The 21,101-nt window shown below is 43.9% G+C and overlaps 1 protein-coding gene across 2 annotated transcripts; it reads right to left on the bottom strand.

The window, feature by feature from the left end:
• Positions 1-1,800: 1,800 nt before the first annotated feature.
• IL13 (interleukin 13) lies at positions 1,801-3,920 on the bottom strand. Of its 2 annotated transcripts, none has more exons than XM_028103712.1 (4): positions 3,740-3,920; positions 2,701-2,754; positions 2,339-2,443; positions 1,801-1,992 (listed from the first exon to the last, which is right to left on the bottom strand). In XM_028103712.1, exons 1-4 carry the CDS (start codon positions 3,866-3,868, stop codon positions 1,885-1,887), a joined length of 396 nt encoding a protein of 131 aa, XP_027959513.1. In that variant the 5' UTR covers positions 3,869-3,920; the 3' UTR covers positions 1,801-1,884. The 2 variants fall into 2 exon arrangements, with proteins under 2 accessions (XP_027959513.1, XP_027959514.1); XM_028103713.1 differs by having other exon boundaries at positions 1,801-1,989.
• Between the last annotated feature and the right edge of the window lie 17,181 nt (positions 3,921-21,101).

Below are 21,101 nucleotides of genomic sequence, written 5' to 3'. Positions count from 1 at the left end.
AGGTACCTGCCTGCCACTCAGTGTTTGAGACTGGTCTCTGATGACCCACCACCCAATGCAGAGGCATCGCATCCTTCTGGGCGCCTCTTAAGAGATTCCGTGTAAACTGCTCCTGACGGGCGTGAGCATTAGCTGTGGCTTGCTGAAGCCTGCTGCTTCTGGCATTCATGGTGCTGGCCTGGGCCCGGGGAGAAGCAAAAAGACCTGGTTGGGGGGGTGGTCTGACCAGGGCCCTGTGACCTTGGGTCTCCACTTGTCACTCCGTAGTGCAGGGGCCGTAAGTCAGTTGGTGCATCTTTGTTCACAGAGGTGGTAAGTGTGCACTAATGATGAGATATGTCCAGGGACTGACTGGCTGTCCGTAGAAAGGAATTTGTGAGCTTCCTGTCAGGGGGAGGTGCCCAAACAGGTTGGTGCCAATGTTATAAAAGTCGTGGGGTGCCTGGGTGGCTCATTCGGTTAAACGTCCAACTCTTGATCTCAGCTCAGATCTTGATCTTAGGGTCATGAGTTCAAGCCCTGCCATCTGGGCTTGAACCTGCCATGACTTTAAAAAAAGTCATGCATTTAGGCCAGATGACATTTGGACAGAGGAAGGCAGAGTGGTTAAGTGTATGGGCTTTGGAGTTGGAGTGAGTTCTGGGTTCTAATCCTGGCTTTGCTCCTTACCAGGAGTATGACCTTGGGCACGTTGCCTCCTCTCCCCCGAGCTTCAGAGAGGCCGTGAGAGAGATGCCAGAGGGTGTGTGGGTGGTATCAGACACAGGCGGGCCACTCCTCTGATCATAAGATGACTTCTGAAGTCTCTGCCTGTTCCACATGTCCTCCTTGAACCCAGACGTCCTGGCCCGAGCTGCTCCTCCCTCCCTGTGGGTGGTAGGTGGGGGCACGTCTTTCAGGCCAGCCACCCCCCTGTGGGCTTGCTTCCTTTCAGCCCAGGTCCTCTCCCTCACTCCCCCTGCATTCCTTCTCAGGCCCCCTCCTCCACCTGCCCTGCCTCCCGAAGAGCTCCTCAGAGTCTTAGGAAGCTAGACCAGGGTCCTAACAGGACAAAGTAAAACACAGACATCATCTGGTCTCTTGTCACCGCCTTTATTTCTGCCTTCCAGTCTGACAAAGTCAGTGAAAGAACATACTCAGTGACACCCCCCCCCCCCAGGCCATACACACCAAATGCAGCCTTCTAGGCTGCGCTTCTATATATTAGTAACTCTTTGATAACATATTTTATTTCTTAATTTTAAATACAAAGAAAAACAATAAATTACTCTTTGGCTGAGGACCAGCTGCTGCCCGGCAGACAAGAGCAGCTTCTCTGGCCCTCTCCCCTGTCCCGTGTCGGCCCCAGGACCCCAGTGAGGTAGCAGAATTTTACACACAGTGCTGATTCCCAGGGACTCCTAACGCCCAAGTCGTTGGGCCCCTGGTTCCAGGTTCTGGAGGCAACAGTCCCTCCCTGTCCCCAGCACAGACGAACACACTTGTTTAAATAACACACAATAATAAATAAGGCTAAGAAGAAATGTGCCCGAGCTGCTGCTGTCTGCCTTAGCAGTGCCGGTGAACAGCAAGGCCCCCTCCCCGGCATGTCTGCCACGGCGGCCCCCACTGTAATGCTGCGGTTCGCTCTCAGGGGGGCGCAGTCGTGCAGGGCAGCGTTTGCCCTTGTGTTCTCGGAGCTCAGAGCTCGGGAGAGGAGGGCAGGCTGGGTTCGGCTGGGCAGAGGCAGGCGGCACAGGCTGAGGTCCAAGCTAAGGAAATAGTGTCTCCCTCCCTCCCTGCCCCCCCCCCCCCAAGAAATTTGTGACATCTGAAAGAAAAATGAATCTGTAACTTAAATGGTCAGGTCTGCCTCTGCAAATAAGGATGCTAGGTTTTCATGCTTCATGTTAACTTCCCGTGGCGATAAACTCCCCGGACATGGGTGAGCAGGTTTTTCATCAACTGGATCACTTCGATTTTTGTGTCTTGGCTGCGCTCACTGGAGATCTGCTGCAGGACAGAGAGACTGCTGTGTTAGTGGGACGCCAGAGCAAAGGTGACCAGCATCCGCCAGGGGCTTTCCAGGAACCAACTTATTTAATCCCCACAAAGTGTGTGTGTGTGGGGGTACTGTTATTACCCACATTTCACTGATGTGGAAACTGAAGCTCAGGTAGGATTCAGGAGCCCACAAGCCCAGATCCTGGAAATGCCAAAGGCCGTGTTCCTGCTGCCACAGTGGACCGACCCCCAGAGTGGACACTTGCTTTCCAGACGCTCAGCCGGGTTCCCCTGGAGCTCCCAGGGCTGGCAGGAGTGGATGCAGGGTTGGGGGGTACAGGACAGAGGGCCTTACCCCGGCCAAGATGTTGTGAAGGCACAGTGCTTTCAGCATCCTCTGTGTCCTTTGGATGGCGCTGCAGTCGGAGACATTGACCAGAGATTCTAGAGCTGCACAGTACTGCAGGGAGAAGAACACAGGCGTGTCAGGCCCAGCTGGGTACCTCCAGCCCCCCACCGGCACCTTCACTGACTCTCCAGGAAGAGGGGGCGGAGAGCCCTGAGATAGGTGGCTTCGGGTGGTGGGAGGACTCCAAATTGTGAGTAGCTCTTGAAGCTTGCTTGGAACCCCCGAGCCGTGTGAGGGAGGCTCAGAGAAGACGAGCACAAGACCTACAGCCTCAGCGACATCCCTCCCAGCGTCCAGGGGGTCCTTACCATGCTGCCGGTCCACTTGATGCTCCACACCATGCTGCCATTGCAGAGGGATGCCTGAGGGATCAGAAAGACAGTAAGCCCAGGCCGTGTCTCCACAGGGATCCAGCCCCACGGGCATCCCTGCTGCAGCACAGAGCTAGGCCAGGGACCCCCAGTGTTCCTGAGCTTCACTTCCTGCTGTGCATAGTGGGGGAGACCCATTGTCCAGGGTCTTGGGGCTAAGAAAAATCTGAGCGACACAACCAGTAAGGGACAAGCCTTGTGTGAAGCCTAAACTCCTGATCAGTCAGTAGGACATCTCCAGGGAGGAGTCAGGTCAGCATTGGGCGAGGGAGGAGGGGGTGGTCAGGTCAGTCAGATGGGTGGTGGTGGGGGCTAGTCTATAAAACCCTGTCTTCTGAACTAGGGGACACTGCAGTTTGGAGCATGGATGCTGGGTGTCAGCCAGGCCTGGTTTGAATCTGGCTTTTGTCAAGCTTAATGAGGCTTAGTCAGTCAAATAGGGTCATCATACCTGCCTTTCGAGGTGGCTGGCAGTGATGGAATGAGATGAAAAGCACCCAGCACTAGGCTTGGCACACATTGCCCAGAAAGTGTGGGCCATCACCACTGGGGACAGGAGCTGACTACCAATGAATCCTTCTATAAGAATGGGCTTAACCAAAATGCTGTGAATAATGGCCCCATGATTCCACTCAAACCAGATGGCAAAAGCTAAGGAGTCCTAGGAGAGTGCTGGCCCTCTCTGCTTTTCTCTTCTTGAATGGCTGAGTAGGAGCTGGCCCCTCCTCTGCTTCCATGGCAGGCAGGGCCAGGCCAGGGGAACAGGTGGTCCCTGGGGGCTCCACCAAACCCCTTTATGGGTCCATCCATACTGCTGCCCCTCAACCTGGCTCTTCTCCCTCCTGGCTGGGCCCGTCCTGGTCCATGGGGCTTCCTAGGATGGGGCCCAGCCTTCATAGCCTGAGCCATGTACCCTGTGTGAGAGTCCCCCACTCCAGCACCCTCAGACCTAGAACCCCGGCCAGAGGGTACTCACCTGATTCTGGGTGATGTTGACCAGTTCCTCAATGAGCTCCTTGAGGGCTGTGGAGTTAGGCCCAGGGACCGGGGAGGCAAGGCCGCCAAGGCAGGTGAGAGCAATGACCATAGTCAACCAGAGTGCCATGGAGCCTAGAGCCAACACAGGAGGAGCGAGGAGCAGACCCGTAGGCTGGCCTAAGCTGAGTGGCTTGTGGCCTTGGCCTCTTGCAGCAGCTTTTATAGGCCAAAGTGGTGACGCCTCCGACCCAGGTCTCCGCTTTGCCGAGTACTATCTAGAAACCACATCTTTACTCATCTTGATTTTACTTTGTGGAAAATCCAGCGTCGCATAAAGGAAAGAGTTTGATTTCTTGTGGACTTACCATTGAGAGGGGTCTGGAGCCCTTCCCAAGATGTGGATGTGCTCCCTTCAGGGGTAGGTGAGAGGGCCCTGAGGGCAGCCTGGTGTCGGCCTTGCAGGCTGGAACTGCAGCAGTTTTGCCCGGTAACCACCCTGAGTGTCTGCCCAGCTCCTGTCCTCAGACCCTTGTGGGTCACCAGAAGCGCTCGGCCGACAGGGCTATGACTACAGTCCACCAGATGTGTGAGTTTGGGGGTTTTGTTTTTTCAATGAACTGGTCTCTAATGCTTGATTCGGATACAAAACTCAAACAGGATAAAAAGAAAAGAGTGAAGTTCATTCTTTTTATTCCACCCGATTCCCTGTTGGCTCCACTGTGGGAAGGATTATAAAAAGTTCGGATTCCCAGGTCTCCACCGAAAGATCCAGTCAGATTCAGGGATCCTTCTGGGACCTGTTTTTTTTTTTTTTTTTTTTTTTTTTTTTTTTAAGATTTTGTTTAGTTCAAAGAGAGAGAGAGCACATGAGCCAGGGCAGAGGGAGAAGCAGGCTTCCCGCTGAGCAGAGAGCCCGACGTGGGGCTCGATCCCAGGACCCCGGGATCATGACCTGAGCCCAGGGCAGACGCTTAACAGACTGAGCCACCCAAGGTGCCCCTGGGACCTTTTCTTTTTTTAAAGTTGCTTTGATGATAATTTTGAGCATGGGCAGCCTAAACACGGAGTGCCCAACTCAGGCCTTCAGCGTGGGCCCATCCTGGTGGGAAACCCTTAGCCGCCAGGCTAGCAGGAGGCACGACCTAGCCTTAGCCCAGGTCGGAAAGTGTAACTGTTCCCGGTGCCACTGAGACCTGGGGCAACCACTCTGCTCACCAGTATCTGTGGGACAAAGCCTTTCTCCCTGGGGGACCCAGGTTTGTGCAGACTGAAGGCTGTGGAGGGGAGCCTGCCCCCACTCCAGGGTCCCCCTGAACAGCCCACCTCTGCAGGGATACTGCATATAGCCATTTTCCTGCTTCTCCCTCCTCTCTCTAGAAGTCCTCCAGAAACCCCTGCAACAGAGACTGCATCATTTGCCTGTTGAGTACTGATGTCAAGCTGTCTCCCTCATCCACTTCCTCCCCTAAACCAGGGCCTCCCCCTCAAGGCCCCCTCTCTGCCCTCTCAGGCTCGCTTTGTCCTGCGGTGAGGCTCAACCTCCTCCCAAGGCTCTCCCAAGTGCTTCTGCCGCTCCTGGCCCGAAGCTCCTCTGCCTTGCCCACTCTTCCCTCCCACCCTCTCTGTCGGCCAAATCCCAAGCTTCCCAGCCCGCTTGTAGGCCCTACACCCAGAAGCCAGCCCTTGCCCCTCGCCGGCCGCCCAGTGCCTGGAGTGCTGTCAGTTGGCTGTATGACACCGCCGTGGGCTCCAGTTTCCTCATCTGTAGAATGGGGTCTCTGTGTTGAGGGAAGGAGCGGGGAACCGCCGTGGGATGCAGAAGTCCCAAAGCTCTGCGCCAAGATGAGTCAAGGCCCCTCACCCCCCAGGACCAGCCAAACCGATGCGGGGAGCGGTGGGTAGGCGCGCCCCCGCGCGTAGGAGAAGGCACGCTGGCCGCGCGGTCTCGGCGATGCCCCGCGGAGATAGGGGCCCGGCCTTATGCAATGGGAAATGGGGCTGATAAACGCGATCTGCCCCGCTCGGCCCTCCTCCGCGGCCTTGGGCGGTGGCGTTGCCCTGGGAGGGGTGAGAGCGTAGAGCCCACTCCACGGAGCTGCGAGGCGCCCGCCCCCGCCGCTGCTGCGGTCAGGTCCCAGGCCGGGCGAGGGAGCGGCCAGGGTGGGACTGCAGCGCCCCAAGCGCCGGCGCGCTCCGGCGAGGGGGGCGCGCGGCCAGCCCCGTGCACCTGGCGGGGGATCTGCTGGCGCTGAGGATGCGGCCCACACTTTCTCCCGACCTGCCACCAAAGGTATCGGGGCCGCGCCATCCGACCGGGGTCCTGGCCTTCAGCCCCGAGACGAGCCCCCACTGGCTGCGTACTCCGTCTCTGTTGGTATATCTTTGACTTTCAAGGGGGCTCCATTCACACCCTAGATAACTTGTGAGCAACACAAACTATGAACGAGCTGCTCCACGCCCTCGACACACATGGATGGCTTGCAACTGTCCTACAGCCCGAGGCGTGGGCGCCCGATCCCGGCCTCGCAGGTGCGGGATGCAAGCTCGTGGCCACGGCGGAACCTGCCGGGGAGGCGCGGCCCGGACCAGGCGCGGCGGCCTCAGGGCCTTGCTCTCCGCCCGGGTCTGATCGCGGTGGTTGAGACCGCCCTGCCTCGGGAAGAGCCCGCTCTGCGCGAAGTTCCGCAAAACATCCTTTCCCAATTTTCGCCCACGTTGTTTCTCCTTTGGAAAGAAAAGATCCTCAGTCAGTGGCGAGTTGTTTCAATAATTTAAAATATCTAACTTAGTAGGTTTTTATTTTTATGAAGGTTATATGTGTGTGCAATTAAAAAAAAAATCATTCAGGGTGGTTGATTGTAAAAAAACAGCAGTTTTGAGTATGAGTTCCCCGTGGGTCTGTTGCATTTCTGTATGACTTGTGAGCGAGGCACTAAGTGCCCCTTTTCGTTCCTCAGTATCTTTTTAAGGATGTTTGTATAACAAACAGCCTTGGACACAGCAGCAGCATCTTCACCAACAAAAGGCAGGCCGACTTACTGTCCATTGTTAAAACTTCATTTTCCCTGAGCTCAGGCTTCTTTTCCTGCAGTGCAACCCACTGGGTGCCCAGGTGCTGGCTGGCTTCCTAGGTGCTGGCTGGCTTCCTTGGTACCACGCTGTGAGAACTGGGGTTCAGAGGACAAAGTAAAACAATAATACACTGTCGTTGTACATAATAACTTCTGTCTCTGTTCTCCAGGTGTTGTGTCTTCTGCCAGCGTCCCTGAACTTGTTAATTTGTTACCATGCAAGTTAGATAAAATCTCAGAGCCTTCAGTTGTTGACAAGCAGCTCACCCCCCACCCTCCACCCCATTAGCTTCTCCAGAGAAACCATGATTTTAACTGTTTCTTTTGGTATTTACCTCCTCCCTGTTTTCTAAATTTCTTGATTTTCAGGCATAGGCATTTTCTGTGACTTATGATGAATATTTAATTCTCTTTCCTCCTTGCTATCCTTCTTCCATTTGCATCCTTCCCTTTTTCTCATCCTCCTAGTACAGTAGATGAGAATTTGGGTCACTCAGAAGCCCTGTTCACCATTTGCATAATAATACCAATATATTCAAAGCCGGAACATGCAGTTAACTACCATTGCTTTTATTTCCCCTCAAAGCTTTTTTCCTCTGGAGTCAGTAATAGGTTTTTCCATTTGCTTCGTTTTTTTCTGTTTTTCTGTGATTTGACCCTAAATTCCTGGCCACTTTTATAAATCTCTTCTCAGCAGATTTGGGTAAATGAGTTATTCTCAGAATCTCACCTTCCCGGGGAAGTGTGCCCTGGAGCCTGCTGCTGACCTTCTCTGGCTGCGGTGGACAGCGCCCTCTGACAGCCTGTGAAGGCTATAGTCCTGAGGTCTCCTGTCGCCCCTGCCCTGGGACTTCCTTTCCCCTCTCCCCTGTGCGACCCTCCTGATCCCAGGTCTTCCTTTTTCTTGGGGAAACACATCCTAACAAACACAGAATTTCAGGCAGGAAATAATTTTCTTTCAGAATTTTTAATGCCTTTGCTTTTGCATCCTGTCTCCCAATATTGCCGCTCAGAAGTCCAAAAGCATTTGAATCCAGATCTTTTCTAACTGTCTCTCTGGAAATTTTCTGGGCTCCCATGCTCCAACTCTTACAGTGATGCACCTCAGGGTAGTTTTGTTTTCATCTACGATACCAGATACACACTGGGCCCTTTTAAACTGAAGACATGTCATTAAGTTTTGGGCAATTTTCTTTCTTGTGAAAAAATTAAAACTTCTGTTATTTTATTTTATTTAAAAATGTTATGTAAAGTCATTGTTTAAAAAAAATTTTTTTAGAGCAGCTTTAGATTCACAGCAAAATTGAGCAGAAAGTCCAGAGTTACCATATACCCCTGGCTGCACACACAGACGGCCTCCCCAGTTACCCACATTCCCTGCCAAAGTGGTACATAAGTCTACGGTGACACATCATTATCACCCAGAATCCATAGTTTACTTCAGGGTTCACTCTTGGTGTACATTCTGCATTGTAACAAATGTGTAATGGCACGTATCCACTGTTAAAATATCATACGGAATAGTTTCACTGCCTGCAAAATCCTCTGTGCTCCACCTGTTCCTCCTTCCTTCCCTCCTAACCCCTGGCACCACTGATCCTTTTACTGTCCCCATAGTCTTGCGTGTTCCAGAATGTAGAATGTCATATAGTTGGAATCATACAATGTTTAGCCTTTTCAGATTGGCTTCTTACATTTAGTAATATGTATTTAAGTTCCTTCATGTCTTCATGACTCGCTTTTTTTTAGTGCTGAATAATACTCTGTTATCTGGATGTACCAAGTTCATTGACGCATTCACCTACTGAAGGATATCCTTGTTGCTTCCAAGGTTTGGCAATTATGAATAAGGCTACTGTAAACATCATGTGCAGGTTTTTGTGTGGGCATAAGGTTTCAATTCATTTGCATAAATACCAAGGAATGTGATAACTAGACCATATGGTAAGAGTGTGTTTAGTTTTGTAACTGTCAAGTGTCTTCCAAAGTGGCTGTACCATTTTGCGTTCTCAGCAGCAACAAATGAGAGTTCCTGTCACTCGACGAGGGGCTTGATCTCACAACCTTGAGATCATGACCTGAGTCAAAATCAAGAGGCTTAAACCGACTGAGCCACCCAGGTGCCCCAGCTTGTCATTTCTTTCTTTTGTGGATTGTGCCCCTGGTGTTGCACATAGAAAGTCATCACCACCAAAACCGAAGTCATGTACATTTTCTCCTATATTATCTTCTAGAAGTTTGATAGTTTGTGTTTTATATTTAGGTCTGTGATCCATTTTGAGTTAATTTTTGTGAGAATGTGTAAGTTCTGTTTCTTTTTTTTTTTTTTTTTTTTTTTGCATGTGATTTTCGGGTTCTAGTACCATTCATTGAAGATTATCTTTGCTTCAGTGAATTACCTCTGCTCCTTTGTCAAAGATCAGGGGACTCTATTTCTGGGGGTCTATTTCTGGGCTCTTTATGCTGTTCCTTTGACCTATTTGTCTAGTCTTTTCCCAGTGCCACACTGTCCTGATTACCATAGCTTTATAGTAAGTTTTGACATTGGGTAGTATCAGTTCTCCAGCTTTGTTCTTCTCCTTCAATATTGTGTTGTCTATTCTAGGTCTTTTGCCTCTCCATCTAAACTGCAGAATCACTTTCTTGATATCTACAAAATAACTTGTTGGGATTTTGACTGGGATTGTATTGAATTTATGAACTAAGTTGGGAAGAACTGACACCCTGACAACATTGAATTTTTCCTGTCCATAAATTTGGACTATCTTTCCGTTTATTTAGTTCTTTGATTTCTTTCATCAGGATTTTGTAGTTTTTGGGAGCCTCGGTGGCTCAGTGGATTAAGCAACTGCCTTTGGCCCAGGTCATGATCCCAGGGTCCTGGGATCAAGCCCTACATCAGGCTCCCTGCTCAGCGGGGCGCCTGCTTCTCCTTCTCCCTCTGCCTGCCGCTCTCCCTGCGTGTGCTCTATCTGTCAAGTAAATAAATAAAGTCTTTAAAAAAAGGATTTTGTACTTTTTCTTATATAGATTTTATACATACTTGTTAGTTTACATATATAAATATTTCATTTGGGGGTTGCTAATGTAAATAGTATTGTGCTTTTAATGTCATATTCCACTTGTTTATTGCTAGTACATAGGAAAGTGATCAGCTTTTGTGTATTAACCTTGTATTCTGCAACACCACTCTAGTTGCTTTTTAGTTCTAGGTTTTTAAAAGGGACTCTTTTGGATTTTGTACTTAGATAATCATGTCATCTTTGAACAAAGACAATTTTACTTCTTCCTTCCTAATCTGTATACCTTTTATTTATTTATTTTTTGGTCTTGTTTCATTAGCTAAGAATTCCAGTACAATGTTGAAAGCAGTGGTAAGAGGGGATATCCTTGCCTTGTTCCTGATCTTTGTGGAAAAGCTCTGAGTTTCTCGCCATGAAATATGACGCAAGCTGCAGGGTTTTGTAGCCTTTTTTTTTTTTTTTAAATCAAGTTGAGGAAGCTCTCCTCTATTCTTAGTTTATTGAGGGTTTTTTTCTTGACTTGGTGATGGATTTTGTCAAATGCTTTTTCTGTGTCTATTAATAAGATCATGTGGTTTTTCTCCTTTAGCCTGTTGTTGTGATAGATTATATTAATTTATTTTTGAATATTTAACCAGTCTTGCCTATCTGGGATAAATCCCACTTGGTTGTGGTGTACAATTCTTTTTATACATTCTTGGATTTAATTTACTAATATTTTGTTGAGGATTTTTACAAAGATCTTCATAAGAGATATTGGTGTATAGTTTTCTTGTAATGTTTTTGTCCATTTTGGTATTAGGTAATACTGGCTTTATAGAGTGAATTAGGAAGTATTCACTCTACTGCCATCTTCTGAAAGAGATTGTAGAGAATTGATATAAGTTTTCCTTAAATGTTGGGAGAATTTACCAATGAACCCGTCTGGGCCTGCTGCTTTCTGTTTGGGAAGGTTGTTAATTATTATTAAATTTCTTTAATAGATATAAGCCTATTCAGATTGCCTCTTTCTTCTTGTGTGAGTTTTGGCAGATTGTATCTTTGAAGGAATTAGTCTATTTCATCTAGGTTATTGAATTTGTGGGTAGAGAATTGTTCATTGTATTGCTTTATTATCCTTTTAATGTCCATGAGGTCTGTAGTGATATCCCTCTTTCACTTATTGGTAATTAATGTTCTCTCTTTTTTCTCTTAGCCTGGCTAGACAATTATTGACTTTATTGATCTTTTCAGAAAACCAGGCTTTGGTTTTAGTGATTTTCTCTATTGATTTTCCATCTTTAATTTCATTGATTTCCACTCTAATTCTCATTATTTTGTGATGCCTGGATGGCTCAGTCGGTTAGGCATCTGCCTTCAGCTTGGGTCATGATCCTGGGGTCCTGGGATCGAGTCCTGCATTGGGCTCCTTGCTCAGCAGGGAGCCTGCTTCTTCCTCTGCCTGCCATTCCCCCTGCTTGTGCTCTCTCTCTCTGAAAAATAAAATCTTTAATTCTCATTATTTCTTTTCTTCTGCTTACTCTGGATTTAATTTGCTCTTCTTTTTTTCTAGTTTCCTAAGGTAGAAGCTTGGATGTTTGATTTTTGTTTTAAAGATTTTATTTATTTATTTGTCAGAGAGAGAGAGTGAGAGAGCACAAGCAGGGGCAGCGGCAGGCAGAGGGAGAAGCAGACTCCTCGCTGAGCAAGGAGCCTGATGCGGGACTTGATCCCAGACGCTTAACCGACTGAGCCACCCAGGCGTCCCTTGGATGTTTGGTTTTTTATTTCTCTTCTTTTCTGATACATGCTTTTAATGCTGTAAATTTCCCTCTGTGCACTACTTTCACCACATCCTACAAATTTTGCTAAGTTGCATTTTCATTTTCCTTTAGTTCCATTTAATTTCCCTTGAGGTTACTTTTTTAACCCATGTGTCATTTAGAAATGTTTTGTTTAATCTCCACATATCTTAGGATTTTTCAACTATCTTTCTGTTACTTTCTCATTTAACCCCATTAGGTAGGCATTGTATGATTTCTACAGATGGTGTCCAACTTACAGTGGTTTGACTTAGATTTTTTGACTTTATGATGGTGTGAAAATGATATACATTCAGTAGAAACCACACGTCAAATTTTCAATTTTGACCTTTTCCCAGCCTATCAATATGTGGTGTGATGCAGTCTTGTGATGCTGAGCAGTGACAGTTGTATCTCCCAGTCAACCACACAATCACAAGGGTAATCGACAGATACACTTCAAACCATTCTGCACTCATACGCCATACTGGTTTTTATTTTCAGGATAGTATGCAATAAATTACATGATATGTTTAACAGTTTATTATAAAATAGGCTTTGTGTTAGATGATTTTGCCCAAACATAGGCTAATGTGTTTTGAGCACATTTAAGGTAGGCGAGGCTAAGCTATGATGTTCAGTAAGTTAGGTGTATCAAATGCATTTTTGACTTACGATGTTTTCAACATACAATGGGTTTATCAGGACATAACCCCATTGTAAGCTGAGGAAGATCTTTAGTCTTGTAAATTTGTTAAGGTGTGTTTCATGGCTCAAAATGGTGCTCTATCTTAGTGAACTTTTTGTGTGAGCTTGAGAAGAATGTGTATCCTGTTGCTAGATGACATAGTCTATGGGTGTCCATTAGATGCAGTTGATTGATGGTGCTCTTGAATTCACTATAACCTTACTCATCTTCTGCTTGCTAGATTTATCCATTTCTGATAGGGAGGTGTTGAAGTTTTCAGCTATAATAGTGTATTCGTCTATTACTCTGTAGTTGTATTAGTTTTTGCCTCGTGCATTTTGAAACTCTGTTGTTTAGAGGCATACATATTAAGGATTGTTATAGATTCTTGGAGAATTGACTCCTTTATCATTATGTAATGCCCTTTTTTATCCCTGATAACTCTCCTTGGTCTGGAGTCTGCTTTGTGTGAAATTATTGTATTATTAGTATTAATACAGCTACTCTTGCTTTTTAAAATTAGTGTTATCATGGTATATCTTCCTCTTTCCATTAACTTTTATTCAAGATTTGTCTTTATATTTAAAATCGATTTATAATTGGGTTTGTTTCTTGACCCACTCTGACAGTCTATAAATAATTGGTACATTTAGGCCATTGGTGTTCAAAGTGATGATTGATGTAGTTGAATTCATATCTACCATAATTGTTATTGTTTTCTATTTGTTGCCCTTGTTCTTTGGGTTTTCTTAAAGATTTATTTATTTATTTTAGAGAGAAAGAGAGAAAGAGCATGAGTGGGGGGAGGGGCAGAAGGAGAGGGAGAGAATCTCTAGCAGACTCCCCGCTGAGTGCAGAGTGTGACTCAGGGCTCAATCCCACATGACCTGAGCTGAAGGCAGACGCTTAACCAACTGAGCCACCCAGGCAGCCCCCCAACTTTTTTATTTTTGTCCAGCACTCTTTTCCTGCCTTTTGTGGTTTTACCTGAGCACTTTATATTATTCATTTTTCTCTCCTTTATTAGTATATTAGTTATACTTTTTTACTTTTTTTAGTGATTGCTCTGTAGTTGGCAATATATGTTTACAACTAATCCAAGTACATTTTTAAATAACACGTATGCTGCTTAAAAGGTAGTGTGAGTACCTCATAATAACAAAATAATTCTGATTTCCCCCTTCCATCCCTTGTCTCATTGTTGGCATTCATTTAATTTGTACATAAGTATGTATGCTTATGTATGTATATGTATGTTTATATATACTTACATATAAATATAAGTAATCAAATACATTTTTGCTGTTACTTCGAACAGATTGTTATGTTAGATTAAGAATAAGAAAAATAAATGTTTTTATCTGGCCTTTACTATTCCTTCTCCAGTGTTCTTCCTTTCTTTATATTGATTTGAATTTTGTCATTTTTCTTCTCTTTAAAGAATTTTTTTTTAAATTAACATTTCTTGCATGGCAGGTCTACGGGAAACAGAATGCCTCAAATTTTATCTGTTTGAAAAAGTGTTTATTTCTCCTTCCGTTTTGGAGGATAATTTTACAGGGTATAGAATTTTAGGTTCATAGGGGTTTTTTTCCTTTCAAAATTTAAAATATTTCACTTTGCTCTCTTCTTGCTTGCCTGGTTTTTAAAGAAAAGTAGGTATAATTCTTACCTTTGCTCTTCTACAGGTGAGGTTGTTTGTTTGTTTGTTTCTGGCTTCTGTTAGGATTTTTTCTTAATTTTTTATTTTCTGTAGTTTGAAAATGGTATGTCTAGGTGTATTGGGATGGGGGCATTTTTCATGCTTGGTGGTCTCTGAGCTTCCTGGATCTGTGGTTTGGGGTCTGACATTAATGTGGGGAATTTCTCAGTCATTATTGCTTCAAACATTTCTTTTCTTCCCCTCTTTCTCCTCCGTCTGGAATTTTGATTATGCTTATGTTACACCTTTGGCAGTTGTCCCACAGTTCTTGGATATTTTCCTTTTTTTTTTTTTTTCCCCAGTCTTTTATTCTTGTTGCTTTTCAGTTTTGGTGGTTTCTTTTGAGACATCCTCAAGCTCAGAGGTTCTTTGCTGTATGCAGTCTATCAGTAAGCTCATCAAAGTCAAAGACATTCTTCTTTTTTGTTACAGTGTTTTTCAGCTCTAGCATTTCTTTTATTGTGTGTTCTTAGAATCTCCATCTCTCTGCTTATGTTGCCTATCAGTTACTGCATGCTGTCCACTTTGTCTGTTAGAACCTTTAGCATTTTTTTCTCCCGATTTTATCTATTTATTTGACAGAGACAGAGAGCACACAAGCAGGGGGAGCGGCAGGCGGAGGGAGAAGCAGGCTCCCTGCTCAGCAAGGAGCCTGGTGTGGGACTCAATCCCAGGACCCTGGGATCATGACCTGAGCCAAAGGCAGATACTTAACCAAATGAGCCAGCCAGTTGCCCCTAGGACCCTTAGCATCTTAATCGTAGTGGTTTTGAACTCCTAGTCTGATAATCTCAACGTCATGGCCATATCGGAGTCTGGTTTTCATGCTTGCTCTATCTCTTCTAGCTGTGTTTTAGGCTTTTTTAGGATGTCTTGTCATGTTTTTCTTGATAGCCAGACATATGTACTGGTAAAAAGAATTGCTGTAAATAGGCCTTTAGTAACGTGGCAGGAAGGTGTGGCAGGAGGGAAGTGTTCGATAGGCCTACGAGTAGCAGGATTTACTCATAGTGAACCTGTGAACTTCACTCCTGCTTCTCAGTCCCCTTGGGCCTTGCAGGGGACAGGATGGCTAGAGTGGGCTGGAATTGGGTTTTTCCCTTCCTCCATTTGGAAGGTTAGAGCCACCTGGAGCTGGTATTTCTCTTCTCCCAGGTCAGTTAGGCTCTGATAAAACTCCAGCAGGTTAGGCTTTGATTAAATAGTTTTTCCTGAGGGCAGACCTTGTTGAGAAGAAACAGAATGCTCTGGCATATTTCAAAATGTTTCATTTCCCTTCCCCCTGCTGGAAGAACAAGGGGATTATTTTCTCATATTCACTGAGAGAAAATGGTGAGCTCCTGGAGGCAAAACTCAGAAAAGTATGGAGGCCCCCTGATAACTGGGCCTCTTGGATTTTTTTTATCTCTCAGGCTTGTCTATGATGAGCCTCCGGCAATTCCTCAGTGAGAGTTCAAGTTTCCCTACCTCAGCACTGGTTCCTGCAGAGTAATTTTATATTTATTTCTGATTTTGAAGTTCCAATCACATGGCTCAAAGATCAAAACTGTATATATGAAAAAATTCAGCCTCAATCCTCCTCACAAATAATTACTTTTATTAGTTTTCTGGTGTATCCTTTCCGAGTTTATGTAAATATCGGAAATTATGAACATACGGTTTGATTTTGCTCTCCTTCCTGCATATGACGTAGTGTCCTCTACACCTTTTGCATCTTGCTTTTTCTCACATATCTTTATAAGAAGATCTTACTATATTCACACTTACAGATCTTGGAACATTTTTTTGAATTATTTTTATGACTTTTTTGTCTACATTCCTTCTCTCTTATTGGGACTACCATTTTTTTATTATATACCTCCTGGAGTTCTCCTATTGTATTTTCCCCCCTTAATTTTCCATCTAAAAATTTTCTCCTCTTTGGGATATTTCTATAAGATTATCTCCCATCCCAAAGGTATTATACTCTTCTCTGAATATGTCTGTGTGTCTAATAGCACCATATTCTTGTTTCACTGATGGGATGTCTTAGTAATCTGAGGATTTTACGGACAGTTGTTTTTTGTTTTTTCTTTTTAAGTGTGTCTCTTGCTAGGAAGTCTTTATTTCCTTCACATTTTTTCTTTTTAATTTAATTTGATCTTTTTCTTTCGTGTTACAGGTTTTCCCTGGATCAGGTGATCTCAGTGCTCATATTTAAGAGTGGGGGATTAAGAGCAGATTGGAAGCTAGAGAGAGAGAGAGAATGTGTGTGTAGGGGTGGGGGAGTTCACTGTAGGGCCACTGGCTTGGGTTTCACTGGGGGACCTCCCAGGACAGATTCTTTGGGTCATTTTTTAGCAGGCTGGACAGATTCCTAGAGAAGAATCTCCCTGTCTCCAGCCTGGCTAACAGCATTTTGGCAGCCAGGGGCAGGTAGAAGGCTGGGCATGGGGGATCTCAGCATCTGTTAATTGTTCACTTAGTGCCCTGATTTCAGCATAAGTAAGCCACCTTCGACTGTGCCTAGTACTTCTTGCTCCAGATACCCTTTTCAGAGAAAAAATATTTCTGTCTTCTGTTGGAGTAGAGGCCTTCACCTTTGAGGAATGGAAATGGGGATCAAACTGCTTTTTAAACCATGTTTCAACCTATTTTCACCACTCCTCATCCAGAGGTGCTTGGTCTTTTGCCAGCTCCTGAGCATGAGGAGCTGGCATCTGTCTCCATCAGTGTAGGCCTCAGCTCTCCGCAGCTGCTTTATGAATCCCTTTTCTTAGTCTAGCCAGGTTGTCTGCCTCTGTCAGTCTGCTTTCCACCTTTCAAAATGCTGTTGCTCTTGCCTTTTTCTCCCATTTTTGTGGAGTTAAACCTTTTAAAAATTCGGTTGCTGTCATTTTACCAGATCATCAGGTGGGAAATTACATGTCCATTCACTGACTTGACTTAGAATATATGTTTTCAACATGGAGAATTTGTTGAAGGGACAAGCACTGAGAGGCAAACACTAATCTTTGCACCCCTGGCACTGATGACCCCTTAGGATGTAGTCACAGTCCTTTTTTAATGCACATTCACATTTTGTGACAAACATGGGCTAATACATTGTATAACTTTCACCGTCTTTTTTCACTTAAAATACATGAAGAGCATTTTCCCATGTCAGTATTCTGCCCTTTAAAAAATTACACAAAAATGTTTTGTGTGAAGTGCAGGTATGCAAAGAAAGAAAAATACCCCATAATGTCAGCACCCAGAAGCAATCATCACTGTAATGATAAGTACTTTCTCCCTGAGCTTAAAGTGAAATCTTGGGGCACCTGAGTGGCTCAGCCCGTTAAGCATCTGCCTTCAGCTCAGGTCATGATCCCAGGGGCCTGGGATTTAGCACTGCATTGGGCTCTCTGCTCAGTGGGGAGTCTGTTTCTCCCTCTCCCTCTGGCCCTCAATGCCCGCCCCCCCCCCGCTTACGCTCTCTCTCGCTCACTGTCTCCCTCTCTCAAATAAATGAATAAATAAAATCTTAAAAAAAAAGGGATTTGCAAAATAAAAAGGCATAAAATATGACAACATATACATAAAACATGAAGGGGGAGTAAAAATGAAGTTCTTTTAGAATGTATTTGAAATTAAGTGACCCTCAACTTAAAATGGATGGCTATATACTTAGGATATTATATACGAACCTCATGATAACCACAACCAAACCTATAATAAATACACAAAAGATAGAGAGAAGGAAAACTAAGCCTAACACTAAAGAAATTCATCAATCACAACAGAAGAGAGCAAGAGAAGAAGAAAGGAAAAGAGAAGAACTTCAAAAAACAACCAGAACATAATTAACAAAATGACAGTAAGTACATACCTATTAACAATTACTTTAAATGTAAATGGTCTAAATGCTCCAATCAAAAGACAAAGGATGACAGAATGGATTGAAAAAAAAAGATGCCTCTACATACTGCCTACAAGAGAGTCACTTCAGACCTAAAGACACATACAGACTGAAAGTGAAGGGATGGAAAAAAATATTCCATGCAAATGGAAGAAAGAAAAAAAAAAGCTAAGGTATCAAGACTTATATCAGACAAAATAGACTTTAAAATGAAGCCTGGGGGCACCTGGATGGTCATTGTTTAAGAAGAGTCTGCCTTTGGCTTAGGTCATGATCTCAGGGTCCCAGGATCGAGCCCCATGTCAGGCTCCCTGCTCAGCAGAGAGTCTGCTTCTCCCTCTCTCTCTGCCCCTCCCCACCCTGCTTGTGTGCTCTCTCTCTCTCTCTCTCAAACAAATGAATAAATTCCTTTAAAAATAAATAAAACAAAGACTGTAACAAGAGATAAGAAGGGATGATAAAGGGATCAATCCAACAAAAGGATATAACTAGTGTAAATATCTTTGTCTTCAACACTGAAGCACCTAATACATAAACCAAATATTAGCAGATGTAGAGAAATGAGGGCACCTGGGTGGCTCAGTCATTTAAGTGTCTGACTCTTGATTTCAGCTCAGGTCATGATCTCAGGGTTGTGAGATCGAGCCCCACCCTGGGCTCTGTGCTGGGTGCTTAAGATTCCCTCCCCTCCCTCTGCTCCTCAATAAAAGGGAGAGAGAGAGAGAGAGAGATTGAGAAATGGGCAGTAATATAATATTATTAAGGGACTTTAAAACTCCACTTACATTAATGGATGTAAGGCATAATTCATTATGGGATGATGGATCATCCCATCATCCCCAGGATCAAGGCATAAAATCAACAAGGAAACAGTGTCTTTGAACAACAGATTAGACCAAATGGAATGAATGTATATATATATATATATGCACAGAACATTCCATCCAAAAACAACAAAATACACATTCAAGTATACATGGAATATTCTCAGGATAGATCATGTGAGGCCACAAGACAAATCTCAGCAAATTTAAGAAGACTGAAATCATATCATGTATCTTTTCCAACCATAACAGTATAAAACTAGAAATCAATTATAAAGAAAAAAAAACTGGAAAAGACACAAACATGTGGAGGCTAAATAATATGCTACTAAACAACCAATGAGTCAGTGAAGAAATCAAAGAGGAAATAAATACCTGGAGACAAATGTGAATGAAAACACAATGGTCCAGATTTTTGGAACAAAGTAAAAGCAACTGTAAAAGGGAAATTTATAGTGACTCAGGCCTACCTCAAAAACAAGAAAAATCTCAAGTCAACGATCTAACCTTACACATCAAGGAACTAGAAAAAGAAGATCAAACAAAGCCCAAAGTTAGTAGAAGGAAGGAAATAATCTAGATCAGAGCAAAAATTAAGGACATAGAGATGATACATAAATAGCTAGATGGTAGATAGATAGATGATAGATAGATAGATAGATCGATAGACAGGCAAATGTAAAAGATCAATGAAACCAAGAACTGTTTCTTTGAAAAAATAAGAAAAGTTGATAAATCTTTACCCAGACTTATCAAGAAAAAAAGAGATAGGAACCAAATAAATAAAATAAAAACCAAATTAGTCCAGGAAAGTCACTAAGCAAACAGCAGCAAAATCAAACATTAGCAATTACAAACGCTCTTATTTTCAGACTTGACAGATTATATTATTTAAAATGTCCAATTTCCAGGGCACCTGGATGCCTCAGTTGGTTCAACATCTGACTCCTGATTTTGGATGAGGTCATGATCTCAGGATCATGAGATCAAGCCCCAGGTCAGGTTCTGTGCCAGGCATGGAGCCTGCTTAGGATTCTCTTTCTCCCTCTCACTCTACCCCCACTCTTTCCCTCTGAAACAAACAAATAAATAAATAAATAATCCAGTTTCCAACAAAGGATTATACAAAGAAACAGGAATATAGGGCCTGTGCATAGCAGAGGGAAGAGAAGAAATCGATAAAAACTGTTCCTGAAGAATCCCAGGTAAAGACTTCAAATCAGCTATTATAAATTATGTTCAAGAAACTAAAGGAAACCATGTCTAAAGAACTAAAGTATGAGAATGATGTCTCACCCAATAAAGGATACCATTATGAAGAGAGAAATTATTTTTAAGAACTCCAAATAGAAATTATGGAGTTCAAAAAATAAATAACTGAAATAAAAATACCCTAGAAGAGCTCCACAGCAGATCTGAAATAAGAAACAATCAGTGAACTTGAAAACAGCTCAATTGAGAATACATCTCAACTGAGAAACAGAAAAAAAGAATGAAGAAAAATGAACACTCAGACCTGTGACACACTGTCAAGTATACCAACATACCCAGTTTACCGAGCATAATGGGAATCCCAGAAGGAGCAAGGAGAAAGGAACAGAAAGAACATGAAGAAGTAGTGGCCAAAAACCTCCCAAATTTTATTAAAAACATTAATCTTCCTATTCAGGAAACGGAACAAATTTCAAGTAGAATAAACTCAAGACCCATAACTTACATCATACTCAACAGTGAAAAGTTGAAAGTCTTTCCCCTAAAATCAGGAACAAGACAAGGATGCTCATTCTTGCCACTTCTTTCAACACAGTATTGGAAGTCCTAGCCAGAGAAATTAGACAAGAAAAAGAACTAAAGGGAACCCAAATCAGATGGTAAGAAATGAAACTGTTGCTATTTGCAGATGATGTGATATCATATATAGAACACCCTGAAGACTCCACCAATAACTACTGGAACTAATAAACAAATTCAGTAAAGTTGCAGGGTAAAAAATCAACATACACAAATCTATTGCATTTGTATGCACTAATAACAAACTCTAAGAATGTGAAATTAAGAAAACAATCCCATGTACAATTGCACCAAAAAGAAGAAAATACCTAGAAATAAATGTAGCCAAGACCGAGGTGAAAGACCTATACACTGAAAACTCTAATACACTAATGCAAGAAAATCAAAGAGGACATTAAATCGAAAGTTATTCTTTGCTCATGGACTGGAACAATTAATACTGTTAAAATGTCCCTATTATCCAAAGTAATGTACACATTCAATGCAATCTCTAACAAAATTGCAATGTCATTTTTCACAGAAATAAAACAAACAATCCTAAAATTTGTAGGGAACCACAAAAGACCCTGAATACCCAAAGTAATCTTGAGAAAGACTAAAGGT

This window comes from Eumetopias jubatus, unplaced genomic scaffold (assembly GCF_037043125.1).
Source record: "Eumetopias jubatus isolate StellerSeaLion01/CBP00866 unplaced genomic scaffold, mEumJub1_p1.0 scaffold_5, whole genome shotgun sequence".
Taxonomy (NCBI): Eukaryota; Metazoa; Chordata; class Mammalia; order Carnivora; family Otariidae; genus Eumetopias; species Eumetopias jubatus.
The sequence above is the reverse complement of the archived record's forward strand: the minus strand, read 5'-3'. Positions and strand labels throughout refer to the sequence as shown.

What these genes read in the sequence shown, in the direction of transcription:
- IL13 (XM_028103712.1), bottom strand. Translation starts at nt 3,868, where the DNA reads ATGGCACTCTGGTTGACTATGGTCATTGCTCTCACCTGCCTTGGCGGC. An exon ending in TCAAGTGGACCGGCAGCATG is followed by an intron (nt 2,444 to 2,700) that starts GTAAGGACCCCC and finishes TTCTCCCTGCAG; the next exon opens with TACTGTGCAGCTCTAGAATC. An exon ending in TTCACAACATCTTGGCCGGG is followed by an intron (nt 1,993 to 2,338) that starts GTAAGGCCCTCT and finishes TCTGTCCTGCAG; the next exon opens with CAGATCTCCAGTGAGCGCAG.